Genomic DNA, 21,327 nt, shown 5'->3' with positions numbered 1-21,327 from the left:
GGCAAGAAATAAAATAATAAGGCATGGAGGCAATAATAATGCAGAATAAGGCATGAGAAGGAAAAGGTAGAGATCAAAAGAGGGAGGGTGTAAAATGGCAAAGTAAATGCTACACTTGACTCCAACACTTAGCCGACTCCATTATAACCACTCAGAGAGCCAATGTTAGCCCTTTATTTAGCATAACAGTCCTCGAGCGTTAACTCATAACCACCTTTCTAATTAAGCATGCAAGCACCCTGACAAACCTGCATAATATGTTAGTACAATGCTTTAAAAATAAAAGGCAAAAATGATACTTTGATTAAGGAATAAGCAGCACTCAGCACAGTTCAGTGTGACATGACTGCTAAAACTCTGCTGACAGTCTACTGGAAGAAATATGCTCACTAAAGCAGGACTTGGCCATTGTAGTTATCTACTGATCCCCTAGATCAAAATTTGTCTGTGCTGCTTTAACCAGTGTAAAAAAGTAAAAGTGGTGTCCTCAATTGGTCCTGCTAAACACTCTATCGACCTTTACCTCAGTCAAGAGAAATTTAGAGCCCATCAGTTACAGTAACCCAATGAAGTGATTACGAGGGGGTTGTTTCGGGCAGGACCGCGCTAGCTAGCGGACACGGGTCTCCTTTCATCTGGCTATAAGATCTGTCATTAGCATACGCTGTGTCAGCATCAGCAGAGACAGTGCACAGAGGTACAGAGCGGTATACATGGCTTATATACATATTAGAGCACACACATTAGGGGTGTGTGCCTATCTTGCGAGCTGATGCTAGCACAAAAAAAGGAAACAGAGAGGATGCCAAGAAATCAAACACTCCTGAATACTGGTGAATGTCACTCACACTCAGTAGGTGATGCTATCATGTTGGTTCATGATTATGGAGGCATGCAGCTGGAATCTAATCACCGTCTTAGTTGCAGTGGGAAAATTTTACTTTTGCTGCTTGCTGTTAGGTTTGGAAGAGAATTAGCTAGAAGTGCTGGAAGACAGTTATGCAAATCATGCAGTATTGTATGAAACCTATGTCAAAGCTGCATAAGCATATACAGTACACAGAGTATTATATAGGTAGATAGATAGATTTACAGACACACATAAACACAACATAGTGTACACTCTGATCTACAGTGTTTAACTCACAGGGTGAAGTTCTCTTCGAGGTAGCAGCGATTCCTCAGCAGCCCTGCCCACAGCTGCACACCAATGATGCCGAAGATGAAGAAGACAAAGAAGCACAGCAGCAGCACGTTGCCTAGCATGGGTAGAGTGTCCAGCAGCAGGTTTACCAGGATGCGCATACCTGTGTGTTTCAGCAAGTCAATCAATCCATAATCAATTATCACAGTCATACTCCATTCATGAAACATTTGCATATAGATTGCTTTGTTGCACAACTTATCTTGGGTATGTGGACCAAAATGGTGCCACAAGTAGCATTTGTATTCACACTACAGTGACAGTTGTAGTAATTTAATGCGCTAATTTATTTTGTCTCATGAATACTTACTAATAATAATATGACATGAAACACATTGCTGATTGTGTACTACTAAATTGTTTCACCAAATACATTTTGAAGGAACCAGCCTCCTTGATTGTTTCCCTGCAATAATTACTGCAGTGCCCGACTCTGTCTGAATGCAGCCAAAGTTCTTCGATTAGCTGAAACATAGTAAATTTTTTGTAAATTAGTTTGAGGACATTATAAAACATTATCTATTATTATAGATGCATTTATTAAAAATGTTTTCAACATCCCCTTTAAAATGTATTTGCTCCAGCAATTTAACAGTAATATGGATCTGGAGGAGGATGGAGGAGTTGTTTGAAAGCATTTTTGGGAATTTTTGTGAGAAATCCACAGCAGCAGCTTGTAACAGATTCTGTTGATGTGAACAAAATGATATGAAAACACAAATACTACTAGTTAGTACACAGTCCACCACATGAACAAAGAAGTGCAATCAGGCGACATGAGGTCACATTCATGATTAGATGAAACCTAACTGCAAAAAATACAAGCGTGTCCCCTGTCAAACAATGATGACCTCACGCGGCCTGCAGTGATGACATATTGAGATGTAAATTGTGGAAGATAATGACAGCTGATTGGACTAAGAAGGCAGAGAGATGCGAGATCCACTGATGAGATCACAGCGACACCATACTAACACCTGAGAGAGAGGTGTCTGTTTTGGTGTCAGACTATGAGTTTGACAATATGTGTGTATGTCTCCACTAATCTGATATGTGAGCGAGTGAGTGTGTGTGTTTCAGTGGCATACTGGGATTTGCGAATAACAACTCAACAGTAGGTTAATGTGTCATAAACAGAACAGTGCATCTAAACTGCCAACAGGCTGAATGACAGGAGAGAAGCTGAGACAGAAAGATACTAACAAAGAGGAAGAGAGAGCAACGACGATGATGTACATACATGTACAAAAATATTTACACCAGTAGTTCATGCATTCCAGACAAACACAAAACCATGTAAACAGAAAAAAACTGTTTATTGATTATTCAGTTGAGGTGAAGCTCAGTCCTGCTCCTGCTTGTTAAGATCTCTGTAGGGAAACAATTTGTGAATGACAGACTGACATGACTTGATTAATTTATCATTTCTGGATTTGGAGTGACACAAATCAATGACACGAAAATTTGAGAATTTGTGGAAACTTTATCTTAAGAGCACAGAAGAAGGAATTGTTGAGGTGAGTATACAGCCATCTTTTCCTCTGGCTATTTTTTTTGTCTCTCCTGTGGCTAATTTGTCTCATCAACTGGTATTAAATGGAGAGCAGTAGCATTGCTGGTGTGTACGTGTCTCTGATGGCGGCTGGAGGCGAGTCTAAATGTGTTTGTTCCCCAGGGTCCTTGTCATTAGGCCACTGTTCCATTAGGTCTAATTGGGCGGAGAGAGGGAGAAACGAATGGAGTCAGGGTGAGGGAGAACGAGACTGAGAAACGGCCCGAGGGTGTGCCGAAAAATAGGGAGCGCCAAAAATAAGAAAGCAAGCAGGAAAGAACGAAAGAGAAAAAGGGGCATACAAACAAAACACAAATATTGTAAGAAAGGAAAGCAAATAAAAGAAACCTGGCAGAAAAGAAACAGTATAAATCATTCTTTTCTCAGCTTTTTTGCCCCTCCTTCTCTGTCTGCCTCTCTCTCTCTCTCTCTCTTTCCCCTCCTGGTGACTGTACTAGTTTGCCAGCTCCTGCTGTTTCCAGATAAAGATGGATGCCTCCCCTTGCACCACAATGGAAACATATTTACAACTATCTGCCTGAACTATTCTCTTAAGACCAGGGGAGCTCTCTTCTCATCTCATCTCATCTCTTCCTTCTAACACCAGTTTCTGCAGCGTTTGTTCTCCTGTTCTGTCTCGCCTTCTCCTCTCACTCACCATTTGAATCAAACAAGAAGCTTAACATAACAGTACACACACACATGGCACGGGACTATTATCTGCCATTTTGTTGGAGGGTTACAAATTGAGGTGTGTGAGGGGTCAGGTTGTGTTCATGCTCCCCGTGTATCTGTGGGCAAAGTAATGATCCAACAAAACCAGGAACAAATAGCTTTATCCCCATGCTTCCTCACCCCTAATGGGGTCACAGATAGGGACAAAATCAGGCTGAGACATACTCCTGCAGCTTACTGATAACAACATAAACAATAACAGTATGCACACATCACACACAAAGACAACTGCAGCGTGAATATAAACAAGACATATTAAGTGTGGTTTTGTGCACGCAAATCTATAATACACACTCACATATACAACATGCATCCGTGCAACTGCTATGCTTATGCTAACAAACCCATGTGTCTGAAGATTCATGTTATGATGCATACTCATCTCCAGAAAAGATTTGTTTCCACTCTGTACGCTTGTCCCTGCAACACTCTACTGCACACAATATCTTCTAATCAAACCACTTGAAGCGTAAAGCAGTTTACATCCATACTTTCTGAATGCTGTGTCTGTCTGAAATATTGGGCTGAGCAGCTTCCTTGCTGATGGCTCCACCTGAAAGGTAACTGCTTTTCAAGTAATTACACTAAGTAAGAAGAATCTGCCATGATTGGACACTTAAGTATTGAGCAAAAATCGGTATAAATTTGTTCTAGGTAGAGGAAAGGCTATAATTTTGGATTTGTACGTAAGTATCTGTCTCAGAGGTCTGTTGAAAACAGCATGGAAGCAAAACAAGGGGATATAAGCTGAAAAGGTTATTAAGTTGAAAAAAGAGATAAAAAAAAATGTAAAAAAAAAGATTAAACACACACACACACACACACAAAATTTCCTGTTCAGTCATGAGAAAGGTTTCTTTTTCCACAGTACAATATCTGTCCTCAAGGTCCAAACCGAATTAGTCTACAGGACTTTAATGCAATCAGCTCCATCTGCTATGGACTCATTTCATGATTATCTAAAAGTGGATGTAGAATATGTGAAAGTCTTTCCAAGTGACTTTAAGATATAAAGAAAAGTTCATTTTATAAGTTCATATTTCTTGTTTAGCCAAAATTTTCTGCAGGAAGGGGGGGGGGGCGTTCTGGGCCACTTGGCAAGTACTAAACCTCAGAGTTTTGGTCAGTCTTGAGTTTCAGAATGAAAAAGACATCTTGCTCAAAACATTAGTAACTTCCTTTTAAGAAAACATATGCTTCACATTTTTTATAATCACATATGGCATTCCTTGTTGATGGTGTCAATGGAAAAAATTGAACATTTATTAACAAAAAAAAAAACAATAAAAAGGATTTCTGACAACTTATCAGAAACTTCATTAACCACAATTAGTATTAGCCACTAATGTTTGGCTAACTGCTAAAGTGCCGGAACTAAGTGATGAGACCAGTCTGAACTTAGCTCAGGCAGGCTAATTGGTGTTCACAATGATTAAAGGCTGCCTGTTAGGGCAGCGGGACAAAGAAATCAATAGGAGTTTAAAAGTTTGGCCAAGAACTGAGTTTTAGATGAGAGGAACAGGGTTATGGTCACGGACTGATCAGTGAAGCAGCATTAATGGATGGTTTGTAAATCTGATAAAGCTGTGACTCAGGGCTCGAGCGGGCTGTGTGATTAAGCATAAGATGAATGTTTAATGATCCCCGTGGGGAACAGGTGGCATACGAGTGCAGAGAAAAGAGAGAGATGTAATACATATACATGAATTTTCATGGAGATGGATTTGTGCTTTATGTAGACTGACAGACAAACATAAGCACAAAGAGAGACTACTAGCACAAACACACAAAAAATACCTCAAAGCACTTTCACATTTTATGCTACACATGCTTTTGCACAAACCAATACACACACAAACTTAAAGTATTCTCACTTGGCACGCGGTTGATGGCTTTCAGGGGCCGAAGAACCCGCACCGTCCGAATAGCCGACAGGTTGATGTTCTGCAGGTCCAGTGAGTACTCTACCATCCTGGATAAATAAACAGAGAAAACAGAGAATGAGAATTTAACCTTTCTGTAATTACCTGGGTGAGCTACTGGCTCAAAATAAGACAGAAAAAGATTACCATGGCTCCAGCTGGACTAGAGATCCCTGCTCATTATTCAGTGGTCATTCTTTGATCTAGTCTCACCTGTCACCTCACCGAGCTGTGTGAGCCTCAAGAGTACGGGGGACGTAATGTGAAAAGCGTCGCAGCACTCCAGGGAAAGTGGTGGGGGGATAAAGTGACAAAGCATCAAAAGGGGAGAATAACATGAAAGAGAGGTGAGGAAGAGAATAAGAGAGCGGGAAAAGAGGGATTCATTCTATTCTAAGTGTTGCCTGCAGGATGTTGTGGCTCAGTCAGAGCTTGGCATCTGTTAGCAAGTCATTTCCACAGCATGGTTAAGCTGTTTGTGCCCCCAAACCCAAACCACTTTCACAGGAGAATGGCTGTGGTTTGCCATGTGTGTATATGTACGCGAACGCAGTGTGTGTATGTTTGAATGTACCACACTTACACTACATGATTCATTAACACAGTGATAGTTCAAGTGGGCGAATCAGTTTTGTGGTATACAGTATGTGTTTTAAACGAGAGGAGAAATGCCACTGCGAGCACGTAGACGTTTGAAAATGGCGCATATTTTGTAATAGCAGTTGATCCTGTCTGTGCACAGAACTGATGTGCCCGGGGCTACTCTGGTGGGACAGCATGACACCAGCAGCAGCACCACCACCACAAGCTAATGACACCCAAAGCACATCCACTGGCTTTGACAAAACAAGCCAAGCTCACTGTCTCTCACATAGATAGACTTATCAACCATGTCATTTAGAATAATGCAATACTTTATTAATCCCACAGGCAAGCTCTTTCCATTTGCCCTTCGCCACAGTGCAGAGTCACTAACAGAGTAAAACCCCAACTCACACTTCAGGAGGATTACTTGCAAAGATTTGAACTGCAGAACAGCTGACTGGCAGTTGCCCTAATAACTAACTTTTTTTTTTTTTTCATACAGTACTGAAGTATCTAAAACCAAATTTGCAGAGACAAGTGTGGAAGCTAGACTACACTTTGAGGTGAAATGCTGGACCCTTTGAGGCTTGTGGAAACAGTCTAAATCTTTTGTTCTTATCGTAAAGCTCATGAGCCTCACACTAGAAAGAAAGCATCTTTGTAAGAACGTTGAGGCACATCGCAGACCAATTTTCTTGCTTGAAAGTACAGAAATGCCACACAGCAGCTTGATGAAAATGTCACAGCATAGAGAAGAGCGTAACAGTTGTTTTGGGGCCAGGCTTTTCAGTCTGGGCACAGTGGTGTTATTACAACCTGCCTCAAACATTATAGTATCTGTGGCAGCTCTAATGATCTGATGTGGGCAGCTGAGAGACTGAGCAGAAGGATAAAATGTCAAAAGAGAGTACTGAAACAATTAAAACATAATGTCCCACCCTTAGTCAGCTCAAAGGCACAAAAACAGTTTTTTATCAAGTTATTTGAGAAGGTTAAAGGGTGAGTAATAAACTATTAAATAGATGACACACACAAAAGCATAAACAACTGCATGCATAAGCACATTTATTGTTTTATGAGTAATCCTATTGTATCTGGACAACAGAGCAACAAATAAAGAGAGAGAAGATCACAGATGTGCCTGCATGTGTGTGGGTCTTTAGACGTGTGTCTTTGTAAGCGTGTGCACATGTAATGTGTATACGTGCATATGTGGGTGTGTGTGTGTATGCTCCATAGAAGTGTCTCTTCCTGTACACATCAATCAGGCCGCTGTGTTTGGGAGGATAATTAGTGGACTGCCGGAAGCGTCTTTTTTATGACTGTTGTCTATTTTTCACATACCTTTTTTGCTCATAATGCCTACATCCCATTCATGCTTTTATGTGACAAATGTGTGTGTGTGTGTTCATATCAATATGAGAGGCAGAGTTTCAGAGGAAACCTAGACTAGACCTAGTGAAAAGAGTTCAGAGGCACCTTTATCATGAGAGGTGGGGACAAGCAATAATCAAGTTCATCCTGATATAAGCAACGATAATCACATTTTAATTTTTAACCAAAATATGCACCAAATAACAAAAGTAAAGATTTTGTTTACTGCAGCTTTATTAAATTGTAGCCTGTTTTATACTGAAACCCCGCTCTCCTGAATGTTTTTTATACATAGGTCCAAACCTCTATGGTCAAAAATAATGTCAAAGTGAATTTCCTTGTCATTCCAGAACCAACACATACATTTTGATGCCAGAAAAATAAATAAATATATACTAGACAAAATAAAAGAAATTCAAGAAGGGACTTGCCAGGGTCATGGAGCAAAAACATGCAACACACTGTAGAGCCTGTGTGGACTGTACTGTCTGTATTGGGTCTGAAGGGGGTATGACAAGGGAGGGTGCTCACCCAAGCATGTGAAAAAAGAAGATAGAGAAAGAGAGATAGAGGGAGATGTGTGAGAGATGAGGTGATGCCCGTAGGTTTCAGACACGGAGCTCATAGCAGACTGTCAGCTGTGATTTGGCCTGGAAAGTTTGGCAATGCCCTCTGCAATTAGCCTACACGCTAATCTAATGGATGCTGCCAAGAGGAAAACGAAGCCGAGGCGTTCACGCGAAATCATATACAGACACACTGAGATTAAACAAACTCAAAAGGCATGAACTGACAGACAGTAATCTTTGCGTGTATTTCTGTGCCAAAAACACACACACACACACACACACACAAACTGTGAGCATCCACTGGGGATCTTCAAATGAAGATGGATGTTCCTCCACCTACCCTGGTAAGTCTGTTGCTCTTTTTTTGTCTGCTGTTATACCAGCAGCTCTCCCTATCCAGCTCTCTCTCTCTCTCTCTCTCACACACACACACACACACACTTGCTTTATCCCCCATGCTTGAACCTCTTGTTTCACTTTCTTCATAGCAGGTGTTTGAGCAGGTGTGTTTGCTTTTCCTTTGTGCACATGCACACATCTAGAGTGTGTGTGTTTGAATTCCCAGTTTCTGTCCTTCATCCAATAATTTATTTCTCTCCTCTCTCCTAACTTCCATTCTAAACATTTGTGCTGGTCCAAAACACCAAAACAACATTTGTGACATACTCCCCATTTTCAAAGTATTCTGTTTTTTATCAATGTGATAGGATCCTAAGAATTACACCACGTTTTCATCTTTCCCATACTGAATACCTCATACTATAGCATACTGCAGCATGTCCAGTCGTCTCTTAAACTGTAGTGTCTGTGGCAGCATACCAAAGACTGTTGGCTTACGGTTTCATTCTCAAAGGACAAGTGACACGTCTAAGGTTAGAATATTGCATGTGCAATGAGTCCACTGGTGAAATGTCTCTGACAAAGAATATTCTTCTTTAGATTGTTTCTGTAATGTTAAAATCTGTATGTTGGCATGAAGGCCAAATAGGTTTGACACTTGGTTTAAATGATTTACTGTGCAAGGTAGATTCAAAATTGTTTTGACCAGCTTCACTGTTTGAATATTATTCAATAATAAATACTGGCTTTGTCCTTTATGAACTTTACTGACATGAATTCATGGATGATGAATAAATTGGTGGGGGTGGTCAACGGAGTTGCCCAGTAAATGAAAAGCGGGAGCAGCGGATAGCGGGAAAAGAGCAGCGAATCAGATACAACAATTTTTTTATTATTATTATTATTATTATATATTATTATTATTATTATTATTATATATTATCATTGTTGTTGCTTTCCTGCAGCTGTGTTCTCAAACACAAATGAACACGACCAAACCTCTGCACAACTGTCTGTATTTTGTGTGAATAGAGCCCAGGGTTCATCCTGCCTCTCTGCTCCTTCCTGTCTCTGTGCAGCTCACACAGACGGACCTGCAGCTCTTTACGTCGGATCGGGACAGCAGGGGACAGAGACCGTGGAGAAACGGAGACAGCTGTAACCTGGTTATCCCGTTCTCACATTGTTATTGGCTGGGGTCTACACAGCTCTGTGCAAAGGCTGACACCCAGAAACATCCCAACACAGAAAAGTGCTAAGAAAATAAAAAATACACATAGAGGGTCACAGTCTCTGCAGATACAGAAACAACCACACACTTCTACAGGCTCTTAAGCAATAGAAATTACTTTTGTATGTAAGTTATATGTTGGTTTTTTTGCTGTACATAACGCCTTTAATAACGAGCTTAAAAATGCATGAACAAATAGTTATACTGTAAGACACAGGGAAATCTTTTAAATTTATACAAATGTGGTCTGCGTTGCTTTCTCACAGCAGATGAAATGCATCAGAATTCGACCGGAAGCAAGTGAAGGCCAAATCCACACAAAAAAGGAACCCCAATCCTAACCCTCACTACATTTCATCGAAAACACAAAGGGTTTTGAGGGTAAGTAGCCACAGTCATCACAGAAAAGATCCATACTTGCTAAACTCTCACTATGGTCAAGACATTATAAACCTCAGACTTTAAGTACAAGTGAACTAATTCAGTCATGAACTTGAAATGATGGCACACAGTAAGATGATGACTTCTTTTACTCTGTTTCACCTTGATTTCAACAGCAAATGCTGCTGGAGCATTTTCATCATATCAATCTTCCCACATGACATGCCAGAAGTGGAATCAACGCTAACATTATGAAATATTTGCCTACCCAGCCATGACGATGAAGAAGTCAAGCCTGTTCCAGGTGTCTCCAAGGTAACAGCGACGGCCAAAGATCCCAAGAGCCACCATCTTTACCACCATTTCCAATGCAAAGAAGATGTAGATGAATGCATCGAATGCCTACGGGAACACAGAGGGAGAAAAAGATGAAGAAAAGTGGGAAAATGATACATACAATACGTTTTATTTTAATCACATAAGCCTGGCATCTGTTTCATCTGGTGCATTCATGAAATCAGTGGGCTCAAGCAGCTGCCAAAACTACCTTTTCATTTTTTTACTAGTTCAGTTTTTAAGTGAACGAGGAGCACTTGTCATTCTCTGGTGAAGGAAAATCACAAGGGTTTTGCTGTAGACAGCAGACTTTCTGGAGGAGTAAAGAGATTGAGTTTGATGGCACCATACGAAATAAAAACAAAATAGCACAAATCCCAAGCCTGAAGCGATTTTTTGTTTTGACCTGTATATACTCCAGTACTTCAAAACATTCCATGACCTTCTATCTTCCACCGTTCAAAGGCAATTTTAACACTTCTTGTGTGTGGCATGTTCACACTCACACTTCACACAGCAGACTCATCCCAAAGCTCACAGGACCTGTCAGCTTAGATATTTTCCATCTAACTGCCCTTTTAAACGCTAGAAATTATGATCTAATTGCACACACTGCCCGACAGTAAATGTGATGTTCAAGACGTGTGTGCTCTCTAGGAGTGACCGTGACAACACTGGTTGCTATTGCATGAGGCAAGTTTACCATTAACACTGTGATTTAGATCTACTTATACAATACCAGACAAAACAAACAGTGCCCAATGGGCACCAACTGAAATACCTGAATTTCGAGAGATGCAAGAAGACAACAAGAAAAGGAAAGTGGGGGAGATCCAGGTCAAACCTCAGAGAAAACAAGGATAAAGAGAGATAAATGGAGAGAGAGAGACAGATGAGCCATATCTCTGCCATGTCCTGCTTCCATTATTATGTTCAGATCACTAGCTAAACCCCCCCCCATTGTATTTTCAGAACAAAATTCATTCCCAGTGCTTTGCCCCAGGCTGGATGACTGTGTCTTCAGCCTTGTCAGCCTACAACATATAACTCAAGATGCTACCTTTTGACATAGACAATTCCAAATATGCAGTGAGGACGCCAGGCTGCTTGCTGGCAAGTCATCGGTCATAATTTGGATTTTAGATGATGACAAGCCACAGCCCACAATCCACCCCAAAACTCTGCACAAAAGCACAATACTCTTTTCCAAATTGGATAACATTTTTGCCCCCACTGTTAAACCTCACAGTTAAAGACACTGCAAATACATGCTTTGCTTACCATATATGAAATAAAATGCTCCTCAAACATCTACAGATAAAGCAGAAGCTTAAACTGGCTGCAGCCATGGGGCAATGACAAATTATAAATATAATCTTTAGCTGACAGGCTGAAGCAACCCAATTTAACTTGATAGCTATCCATAAATAAATATAAAAAAGAAATGCTAGAAACACACAAATTTTCAAAGATTTTTGAAAGATTTTCCACATAAATGTTGCTCTAAGCTGCTAAAATACAGGAGCTTGCCCTGAGGACAGAGTGCTGTACTGGGAACAGAGTTTTCCACAAGGTTATTACCTTTTTGGGATACAGGGAGGAGTGAAATGACAAACTACAGCCTCAACAATAACCCACGGCAGTTAAGAACACCCCAATATGTGGTACATTTGTACAACCAGGAGTAATATGTTTCAATTCAATTCAAAAGAGAATATTTTTCACTCAGCAGTGATGAACAATTGCAGGACTGTGTTTCTAGCTGCAGAACCCAATGAATGAGATAAATCGTGTGTGAAGGTTTGAGGATTTATTTGTGGCAGCACTGGCAGGAGAAGGGGATGTTGTTTTATCGGAGTCAGATATAGCACGAGCAAAGAGATGGGATAAACAGCTATTACCTTTTTCGGCAAGTGTGGACATTGTTTGTATGAATTGTTATTTATGGGGATCAAGATATCTCAAAGTCAGGAAGGAAATGAGTTTGTGCAATTTTGAGCACTTGGGGTGTGTGAACATAAGCATGCACGTGTGCACAAGAGCGTAAGTGCATAAATCGGTGCTTTGTTTTGCATTTATGCCAGCATGGTTTTATGTGATCATGGTCAACATGTGTTCCATCTCTACTCATTCACTCACACACACAGCATACAGAGCTGGCAGCATGCAACAGGAAAGATGAGATCAGTCTCACATGCTGTTTAAATGATGTTTTGATAAATAATGCAGCCTGCACGCTTCACATGTAATCCGACATCAGCTGCACCAGTAGGATCCCTGTCGCGCTCCGCTCTGAGTGAAAGGGGAATGAATTTATCATAGTTATTTGTCACTACCGCCAGCTTCCTCTTCAGTCAGCCTATCAGGTTTTATCGCTAACATGATTTGTTAAGAGGTTAAGGCTGTCTTGTGATGGGCTCTTTCATGATTTGAAATAGGAGCCGGTGTAGAAGCTACTTCACATGCTGTCATAGTGCTGCTTATTTGGCAGGAGAAGCGGACGTGGTAAATAGGTCATCAGGATTGTAATATGGGACCATTTGAATTAAAAAATGTATGTGTGTCTTATATTACTTGTGGAATGAGTGAATGATGACAGTAATCAGTGAATAAATCCAAAGACACCGTGAGGACAAAAGTTCATTTGTCACTGACAAATAGGACAGGAAAAGGAATACCTGACACAACCATTCCACAAAATGTCTCTATGTTTTCTGAGCATTTGAAGATCCATTAAAAAGGTTTAGCAGGTGCTGCTTTGACAGTATAATGAGTCCCGACCCATCCAAATTCATTTTAGGTAGCATAACAAATTTCCATTTGCTGGAGATGACTATGCAAATACAGAAATTACTTAAATTTGGTCAGAGCCAGCTGGAGAGGACCTTCACCTACTCATAGAAAGTTTTAATCTTAAACTGCAGCTTCTAGCTGTGAGTTTGCTAACCTCTTGGCTCCTTATTAAATTGGAAATACACATAAAAAAAAATTTAAAAAAATGTGTGAAATTAAAGCAATACTGTGATTATGATGAATACAACTAGCTGTTCACAAGCTGTCAGGTTTTGATATTTCACTACAATTAGTAGTGAACAGTCAGACCACCCAAATTACACTCATTCTGGTGACAATCAGCAATCCTAATTGTTTTCCGGGCTTTTCAGTGCAGAAATTACAGTATGATGACTGACATACGTATTGACTGGGTTCATTTAAACTTTGTTATCAATCAGAGCCTAGTTGCTGGCTAAGTATAGTATGGATAATTAAAGGAAATAGTTTCACATACAGTTACATGTTTTCTTGCTGAGATTTAAATGAATGAATTAATACCACTTTCACGGCTGTGTGGCAAATATTATGCTATTGCCAGCAGCCATTTAGCTTATCCTAGTGCAATGACAGGAAAATTAAGTAAAGAGTTCACCTGGTTCTGTTCACCTGCCAGCACCTTTACAGCTAACTAATTAACACAATCTATCTTGCCTGTGTGATCATTACAAATCCAAAGTGGTAAAACATTGTGGTTTTAAAGGCTATATTTTTTTTGGGCCCAACGCAGTGACTTTTTAAAATCTTGTTGTCGTCATGGTGGTAATATAATCAACGGAATTTGTTACCAATGGACAGAGGGAGGCAAGCTGTTAAAGATGTACCAAAAAGATCCCAAGTCTCCCACCCACTCCACCCATCACTGAGACTTTGAACCATTGAGGTCCAGGTGTCTGCCTCGTTGCATGCAGATATCTGAACCAATCCTGTAATGATGTAAACATTGTGACTGTTATTTTGCCACTTTCGTCCAGGAAGTGAGGTGTGGATACTGCTTCTTTTTTGTTTTGACAGAGGGCCAGAAAAGCATGTGAGGGCCACTGTAACAACCTATGCTCCTATGCTCTGTCAGCAAAGTCCCTCCTGTTTCCATTATCAACCACCACAACATGACCCATCACACCACCTGGGGAGACAATATGCCTGTTAGAGAGAGACAGGATCGACGAAGGGAGAGAGAGCAAGGGTGTAGGATGGGGAAAGGGAGGAGTAAAGATAGTACTAGAAGGAGAGGTAGGAGGAGGAAGAGAGTTAGTGAAGGAGGAAGATGTGTCGCACAGTTAAAATCAGCAGTGAGCGTTTACTTGAAATCTCTGCACAAACAAGAGAAAATCCAAGAAGATAAATAAACCTATTAGAGTTTGGTCCGAGAGGCTTTATTTGATGTATAATCCACCCTAATGTACTGCAGGCAACTAAGAGTACAATCGGTCAACATAGCAACGGCAGATGGGACAAACCAAGCATCTCAGTGCAGGTTACTGTAGAGTCAATGGAGATTAAAACCAACAAAAAGCATTTGAGGCAGAATTAGGCCATCCTTGTCACACCTGAAATTGAGCCTGCCAAATAACACTCACTAGAAAGCAATTACAATCCCAGAGGCACACACTGAGTTTTCAGCCAAATGGCAAATTACAGTAGTCGCACATAACCCACAACAGCCCTACACGGCTCACAAACAGCAACAAAAGCAAAATATTGGCAATTTGGCAAAAATAATAAAATAATCTGCACACTATGATGACACTTCTTCATGACAAGTTATCTTGATAATAAGGTGCACTGTTTCTAGTTATATGAAGAGAAAAATGATCTCATGATGTTGGCTGTATACACAGCACAGCCATAAATGTCTGGGGACAGCTGTGGTATAGGAACAATGAAAGGGTTAGAAATTTCTATGCAGATCAACAGCTGAAATTCAGACAGTAATTTAAACAATAAATTGCAACAGAAATAGAACTAAAGCCTCTGGGTGAAGTTTTGTTGGCTCTGGCATTTGTGGTCATGCACAACCACAATTTCGAACTGCTGTAGTACTTGTCTCCACAAGCGTATTGCCATCACAAAGTGACAAAATAACATGCAGCTCCACAAGACTATATTAAAACAAACCAAGCCCCAAATTCCCTGCTCAGAGAACAAGAGAAAATATAAACCCTCCAAGAGGGAAATATTCTGACTGCAGAGTTGTCTGCATCACAGCTTAAGAAATAGTGGAGGATGGAGCTGCTCTGAGTTTATGTCAAATAATTAATCGTTTTGTTCTCTCTCTTCATTAGCGTGCTGACATTCTTACTAACATGGCCAAATACACCCACACACACCCACACACACCCACACAGATCCACACACACACACACACACACACACACAGACGTCTGCCTTACCTGCAGTATCTGGCAGCGGTCCGAGGTGCAGTCGATGTTCTCACAGGGCTGGTACATGCCCAGTGTCACACAGTTGAGCAGGATCACCATGATGCTAATCCTCTCGAACCACGTATTAACAAGACTGGGGTTAAGGAGCACAGCAGCTAAGGAGAAATACACATCCATACACGTTATATATATGCTTCAAGGTGGCCTGTAGTGGTAAAGCACAGGGTGGGTCATGGACTCATAAGAGCGATGGAAAAATGGACAAATCTGTCTCAAATCAAACACAATCTGCATATTTTTCATTATACAATCAATGTGAGGGATATAACTGAATTATGAAACTAAGAAAGGTGGATTATGTCTATTAGATCTTGAAAGCGCCTTTATTTTTAGATTTAAAAAAATCTGTATTTTGTGTAACACACTCACCTGGTGATAACTCATTCTAATTGTCAATTGCGCTACCTTCCATATCCCTTAAACAGTATAATCAAACAAGATTTATTTAAAAATATTTTAAAATATTTTAACTGTTGTTTAGTGTCCATCCTCTAGAAAAACCAGTCAGTTATTTCATAGCATACGTCAACTTTTCATTTATAAATTACTTTATATTATGCGTTAAATTATCTGACTTTAAGTTGGTATAAAAGTATCCATCACCTGTTTTATCTTTAAGTCTTGAATCAGCTGAGCACTGTTGTCCACCTTCACGTCTCAACTTCCCCACTGGGATGAATAAAATATCTATTTATCTGTCTACATCTACATCTCTCTCCTCGTCCCTTCATTCACTGTCGGTACAAATGAAGAGCCTATTTTAAAAATCTGGCTTGATATTAAGCTTTCCTTAAACCCAAGCAGTGGTTCTTACCAAAGTTCCTGATACACAAAGTCTAATGAGGTTAGAAGCTGTGAAGCTTATGCTCAGGCTAACCTGTAATATCAAGCTAAAGTTACAGTCAAGAAGCAGTTAAACAGAGCCGTTTAAAATTGTAAGAAAATACATTTAAGCATACACAGAGAGTTTCAAAGCGTCTGTATCATCCAAACTTTGACACACTTCTCTGCCTCATGAAAGCTTCCTACCTGCTAGCTTTAGCGTGTGGTGTGCGTTTGTTTTAAATCCCGTGTAAAACGAGTGGGCGGTGCGTTATCTCAGTCTTAACAGGATACAGCGGACATCAGGTGACAACTTAATTTATTTATCTATTATCATTATGCTAATGTATATAAACGTGTACAATCATTAGCTTTTAGCATTAACATCCTTGTACTTTGTTTGAATTTTTTTTATAAATTATTTTATAAGCAGCACAACTGATGGCCATTTTAATATACAATGTAATTCTCTTAGATGGTCACATTATAAATTTTATTAAATTAAATATTAAATAAATAAATTTTATTTTTCACCATCAGAACAGTTTGCTCTAGTGGGGTTTTGTTATACAACTATTCTGAATAATGTCTTTGGAGAAATATTGCTGCATAATCCTGCAATCAACAAAATTCTCTACCTGAGACTCCAGAAAATACAACGTTGCAATGTCATCCCTATTTTCAACAATTTATAATTATTATATTTGGCTCAGTACCTTTTCTTCTATTTGTCAACAAATGAACAAGTATAGAAAGAGACATATTCCCATCACACATTTTAGTATATGAATAACTCACTCATTCACAGTACACAACACAGGTCACAGAGCCTCCACTGCCAGTGAGCAATTCATCACTGAAAATGAAAATGAGAAATAGTATTCCAGCCAACCAATTTTTTTACTACATGACTAGTATGAGTCACAAAATCAGACCTGACAGAGTAAATACTATTTCCCGCCAAGCACAGGACACTTTTTGTGATATTTATTTAAAATGATGAAAGATACAGCATTTTTTTTTTGTCATTAAGAATTTCAGAACAGAACCAATATAAATTAAAAAGCAATATAAATTGCTGATCACCTATACCCTTATTCACTTTCTTCTCCCCTCATTTCACAAAGTCAACCTGCAGAGAGCTCCACCACCTCATTTACACCATACACCATATGCTGTGTGTGTGTGTGTGTCTCAGTCACTGCCATGCAGTTTAAAAGTTATTATATCTTAAGCTGTCGGCTTATGTTCTTTTAGTTCTATGCTCTATCCTCTTAAGTCGTTATTTTTTTGTATTTGCTTTTATTGTATTCATTCAAAGTGCTTTAAGTCTTTTGTTCTATGAACTTTGCACTTACAGAACTTATTAACACATCTTACAAACAACTTTTGATGACATTATTTAGCCCCATTAATCCAAGCCAATGCAAACTCTACTTTATTTCCAACACAAGAGTATTTACTAAAGATTTCTACCAAAGTAAGAGAGGCAGGCAAAAGGCATCATACAGTTAAAGGGTTATTTGTGATACGGAGACATCTTTTTGAGGACCTCTGCCACAAAAAAATGAGGCAAAAATATTGCTCTTTATGCATTTGTAATAATAGAGTGACATAAAAGGTGTGATTAATAGCAAAATTCCACCCTGCATCTCTCATATACACAGACACATCTGAATATATTTATGTCCCAACCCCTCCACCGACTTGAAGTTCAGGGACTTTCTAAAGAAATTAAGGTGCTCTTTTGAGAAAGTCTGTAGATACACTATTTCCTTTTATCCTGGGATTATGTGTAGAATTTCTTTGTTATTCATTTTCGTAATATGTCTCTCTTCTGCACGCACACATACACGCATGCGCGCTCACTCACACTCACACTCACACACACACACGCCACACTGTCTATTAATCTGTATGTCTCTCCATCCTGCTAGCTCTCCTCGGCTGTCTCTGCTATCTCTTTAGCACTGCTCTCCGGGGGTAACACAGTGAAATAGGGAGAAATAATATCCGAACAATGTGTGGAAAGAAAAATTATTATAAAATCTCTCTGCCTTTTCTTCCTAGTTTCCTCATCTCAACCACCACCCCTTCTTGGCAATAAGGGCCTAACCCCCTTTGGGTTACAGCAGTTCTTCTTTTCCTTTCTATAACTCCTCTGCCTTCATATCATTTCAATTTTCCCAGCTGTCGCCTCTCCCCCATTTTTTGTCCTTCTCCTTTTTTCTCAGCTTTTCATTAATTCCCAGGTGTGACAGAGCAAATGATGGACAATTTTGCCCTCCAAGCAAATACAAACACAAACACTTTGGGACACATTATACCTCGACAGGCAATGAAAAATCAATCAGGCCTCCGTGTGTATAAATGTGTGTATATGTATGTATGTGTGCAGCGCACAACTAAAGAACCTGCCCTGAGGTTCTGCGCCAGCAAAGCAAGAGCCAAGAACTGAGCCATGGTATGAGCTTGCAGAGAAAGGAGCAGTGAGGCAGACTGTCTGAGAAAATAAATAAACACAGACATGCAAAATGCATGGGAGAAGACTTCCAAGACTAGAAGAACAAACACAAGATAAGAGACAAAGGACAAAAGCTATAACTGTAATGCATAGTGCCTGATTTGAATTTTCTTACCCATCTCCTGCTCGCTCAGACACATGGCTTTGTCAACACTCATTTCTTGCATACAAAACACCACCCCTGAAACCCCAGTGCGCTCCTCACCTTCAACCCATCAAAGCCGACAGTATCAACAGCCTCTGCACTGACCTGTGAAGTGACTCAGCTCTGGATTGAGTTCAGTTTTTCTGTTATACTAACCCCAGACTTTTCCCTCCCCAGGGAAATGAAGCAGCAGGCAGCTGACTCACACCCAGCTAATTCCAGAGCACTCGCTGATGGCTGGTCATGTCATTCCCTAATCATGTTGGGAAGCAATAACTGAGTCTGACACCAAGGATGCTTTGAGGAGAAAAGAAAGGAGGCATGCTGTTATTGAGCTTCAACATTTAATTTGATTGTTCTTTTAAAGCTATTACTTGTGGGATATTTGCCCTTAGAATGTTCAAGTATCCACTAATAGACCATCCACGTATGAGCAAGAAGGTTCAAATTGCACTCTCTCTTTAGCATCACATCGTCTCTCCTTCTTTATTTGTTCCTGTATGTCTAATCTTCTTAGGATGCGGACAGGGCCTCCTCTCTGTCTTTACTCTCCTCTCATCTTTTCCAGATTCTTCTTCTCTGTGTCTCTACCTATTTTTATGCCTGTCCCTCTGTGTCAATACCGATTTCGTCATCCACTTGCACCCCCCCTCCACCTCCCACCCCCACCTCATCCTTTTATTTTCTGTTTCGCGCTTTCTAACTTTATCAAGGTCTCTGTCTCTCTTTTTGACAAAACAATTCAGGATCCTCACTTTGTCTCTCTAATTCTGTTTTTGTCTCTCCGTCTGCCTTTGTGACGCATTCAAGTATCAAAAAGGCAGAGCTACGAAGCCCCAGTTTGACTTTGTTTTTCACACTTTTAGCAGGAAAACATCTTTAGAAAAAATAATTGTTATTCTGATAGTCAAAATGTAAAAATGGATGACATTTCTTCTAATTATTGTTGTATTACTATAATTTTGTCAAATTCTTTATACCTTTCGTTATATAGAAGCAGTGTTAATGTTGAGATTAACCATAACATGCTGAATGTTTAATCTTACCTTTCACAGGTTACAGTTTTTTTAGTTTTGTTTTCTTGTGTTTTTTTTATTTTTTACCTTAATATGATTCCTGAGATCACAGTGACATTTGACCACTAATGAGTTCATTCTTTAGTCCAAATGAGGGTTTGTGTCAGATGTTATATAATTCCCTCCAGGTGTTCTTGAGATACTGTGCTCACAAGAAGAATGAGATGAATGCATGGATGGACGGACAATCCAAAAACATCATGCCTCTGGCTACGGCTGTCCCTGGTGAATAGGTATAAAAAGCAGATTGGGACAGCATAAAGCAGCAATAGTTAAATGGCAAATATCATCATTGTTAGTTGCAACTCAACATCCTTTTGGAAATGATCATGAACTGAGGTGCCAGTTAAGCACAGACTGTCTGCCAGTTATCAAGTGTGGACTTTTGGTGTCCTTTTAGTCTCAAGTTTGTTACATTTCTTTTTTCTGTCACGTGTAGTAGTCCTGCTGTTCCACTAGCAGGAAAAAGACCTTCACAAGTTGGCAGCATGATAATAATTTGGCTTCCCATTGTTGTAAATAATTTAAGAACCAAAGTCTATTTCTGTAGGATTCTTTTCCCTGCTTTAAAATAGTAAAACTACTGTGTGTCTCTGCATGTTTTGGTGTGGGCATTTATAATCCATGAAAAATATTGGAATGACTCTATTAAATGGATGCAGCAAATCAACAGCTGCAGATGTGTGTGTGTTTGTGTTTGTGTGTGTGTGCACACTTGTTAAGAACAGGATGACTCATGTCTGAATGAGATCGCTGTAATTTACAATGAGGTTTTCTGACATGATTCCCCCCTGAGTACTCGTATGTACGTGTGCGTGCGTGCATGTGCGTGTGTGTGTGTTCCTGTGAAAACCCTTAGGATCAGTCTCATTCAGAGTGAATCAAAATGACATTCTGCTTCTCACTGTGGCACTGAAGCCTGAGCCTGTCTCTTCTCCCAGTGAGAACACAGCATGATAGGTCACTGGCTGACACACACACACACACACACACACACTTCCTCCTCCTTTGTGATTTTTGTGACAACCACTGTCCCATTCAGTTGGGTATGTTTTCAAAATTCCCTGTCTTAAAAACAGTTCGTAGTTGTGGTGTGTCACAGTGTCAGCTGCGGTATGTGACACAGCGAGGAAGGTCTCAGCTGCTGGAGGAAGAATCGGCCAGTGCAGAGTGATGTCCAGGTCAACCAGTGTTCAAGCTGATAAAAAGTGTCTGGCCACTGTCCTTGGCATCAGACAGTCGCACGTTTGTGTTGA

At 40.0% G+C, this 21,327-nt stretch overlaps 1 protein-coding gene across 1 annotated transcript in view; it reads right to left on the bottom strand.

Annotated features, from left to right (window-relative positions):
* Positions 1-16,527, bottom strand: part of cacna1ia (calcium voltage-gated channel subunit alpha1 Ia) — a 72,518-nt gene extending 55,991 nt beyond the window's left edge. Inside the window, exons 1-5 of the mRNA XM_046414841.1 lie at positions 16,108-16,527; positions 15,454-15,599; positions 10,161-10,294; positions 5,366-5,463; positions 1,148-1,307 (exon numbers count right to left, since the gene is read on the bottom strand). Coding sequence (XP_046270797.1) covers positions 1,148-1,307; positions 5,366-5,463; positions 10,161-10,294; positions 15,454-15,543 — 482 coding nt within the window. The 5' untranslated portion in view covers positions 15,544-15,599; positions 16,108-16,527. The remainder of the gene's footprint in view (positions 1-1,147; positions 1,308-5,365; positions 5,464-10,160; positions 10,295-15,453; positions 15,600-16,107) is intronic.
* Positions 16,528-21,327: the final 4,800 nt, after the last annotated feature.

This window comes from Scatophagus argus, chromosome 16, assembly GCF_020382885.2.
Source record: "Scatophagus argus isolate fScaArg1 chromosome 16, fScaArg1.pri, whole genome shotgun sequence".
NCBI lineage: Eukaryota > Metazoa > Chordata > Actinopteri > Scatophagidae > Scatophagus > Scatophagus argus.
The sequence above is the reverse complement of the archived record's forward strand: the minus strand, read 5'-3'. Positions and strand labels throughout refer to the sequence as shown.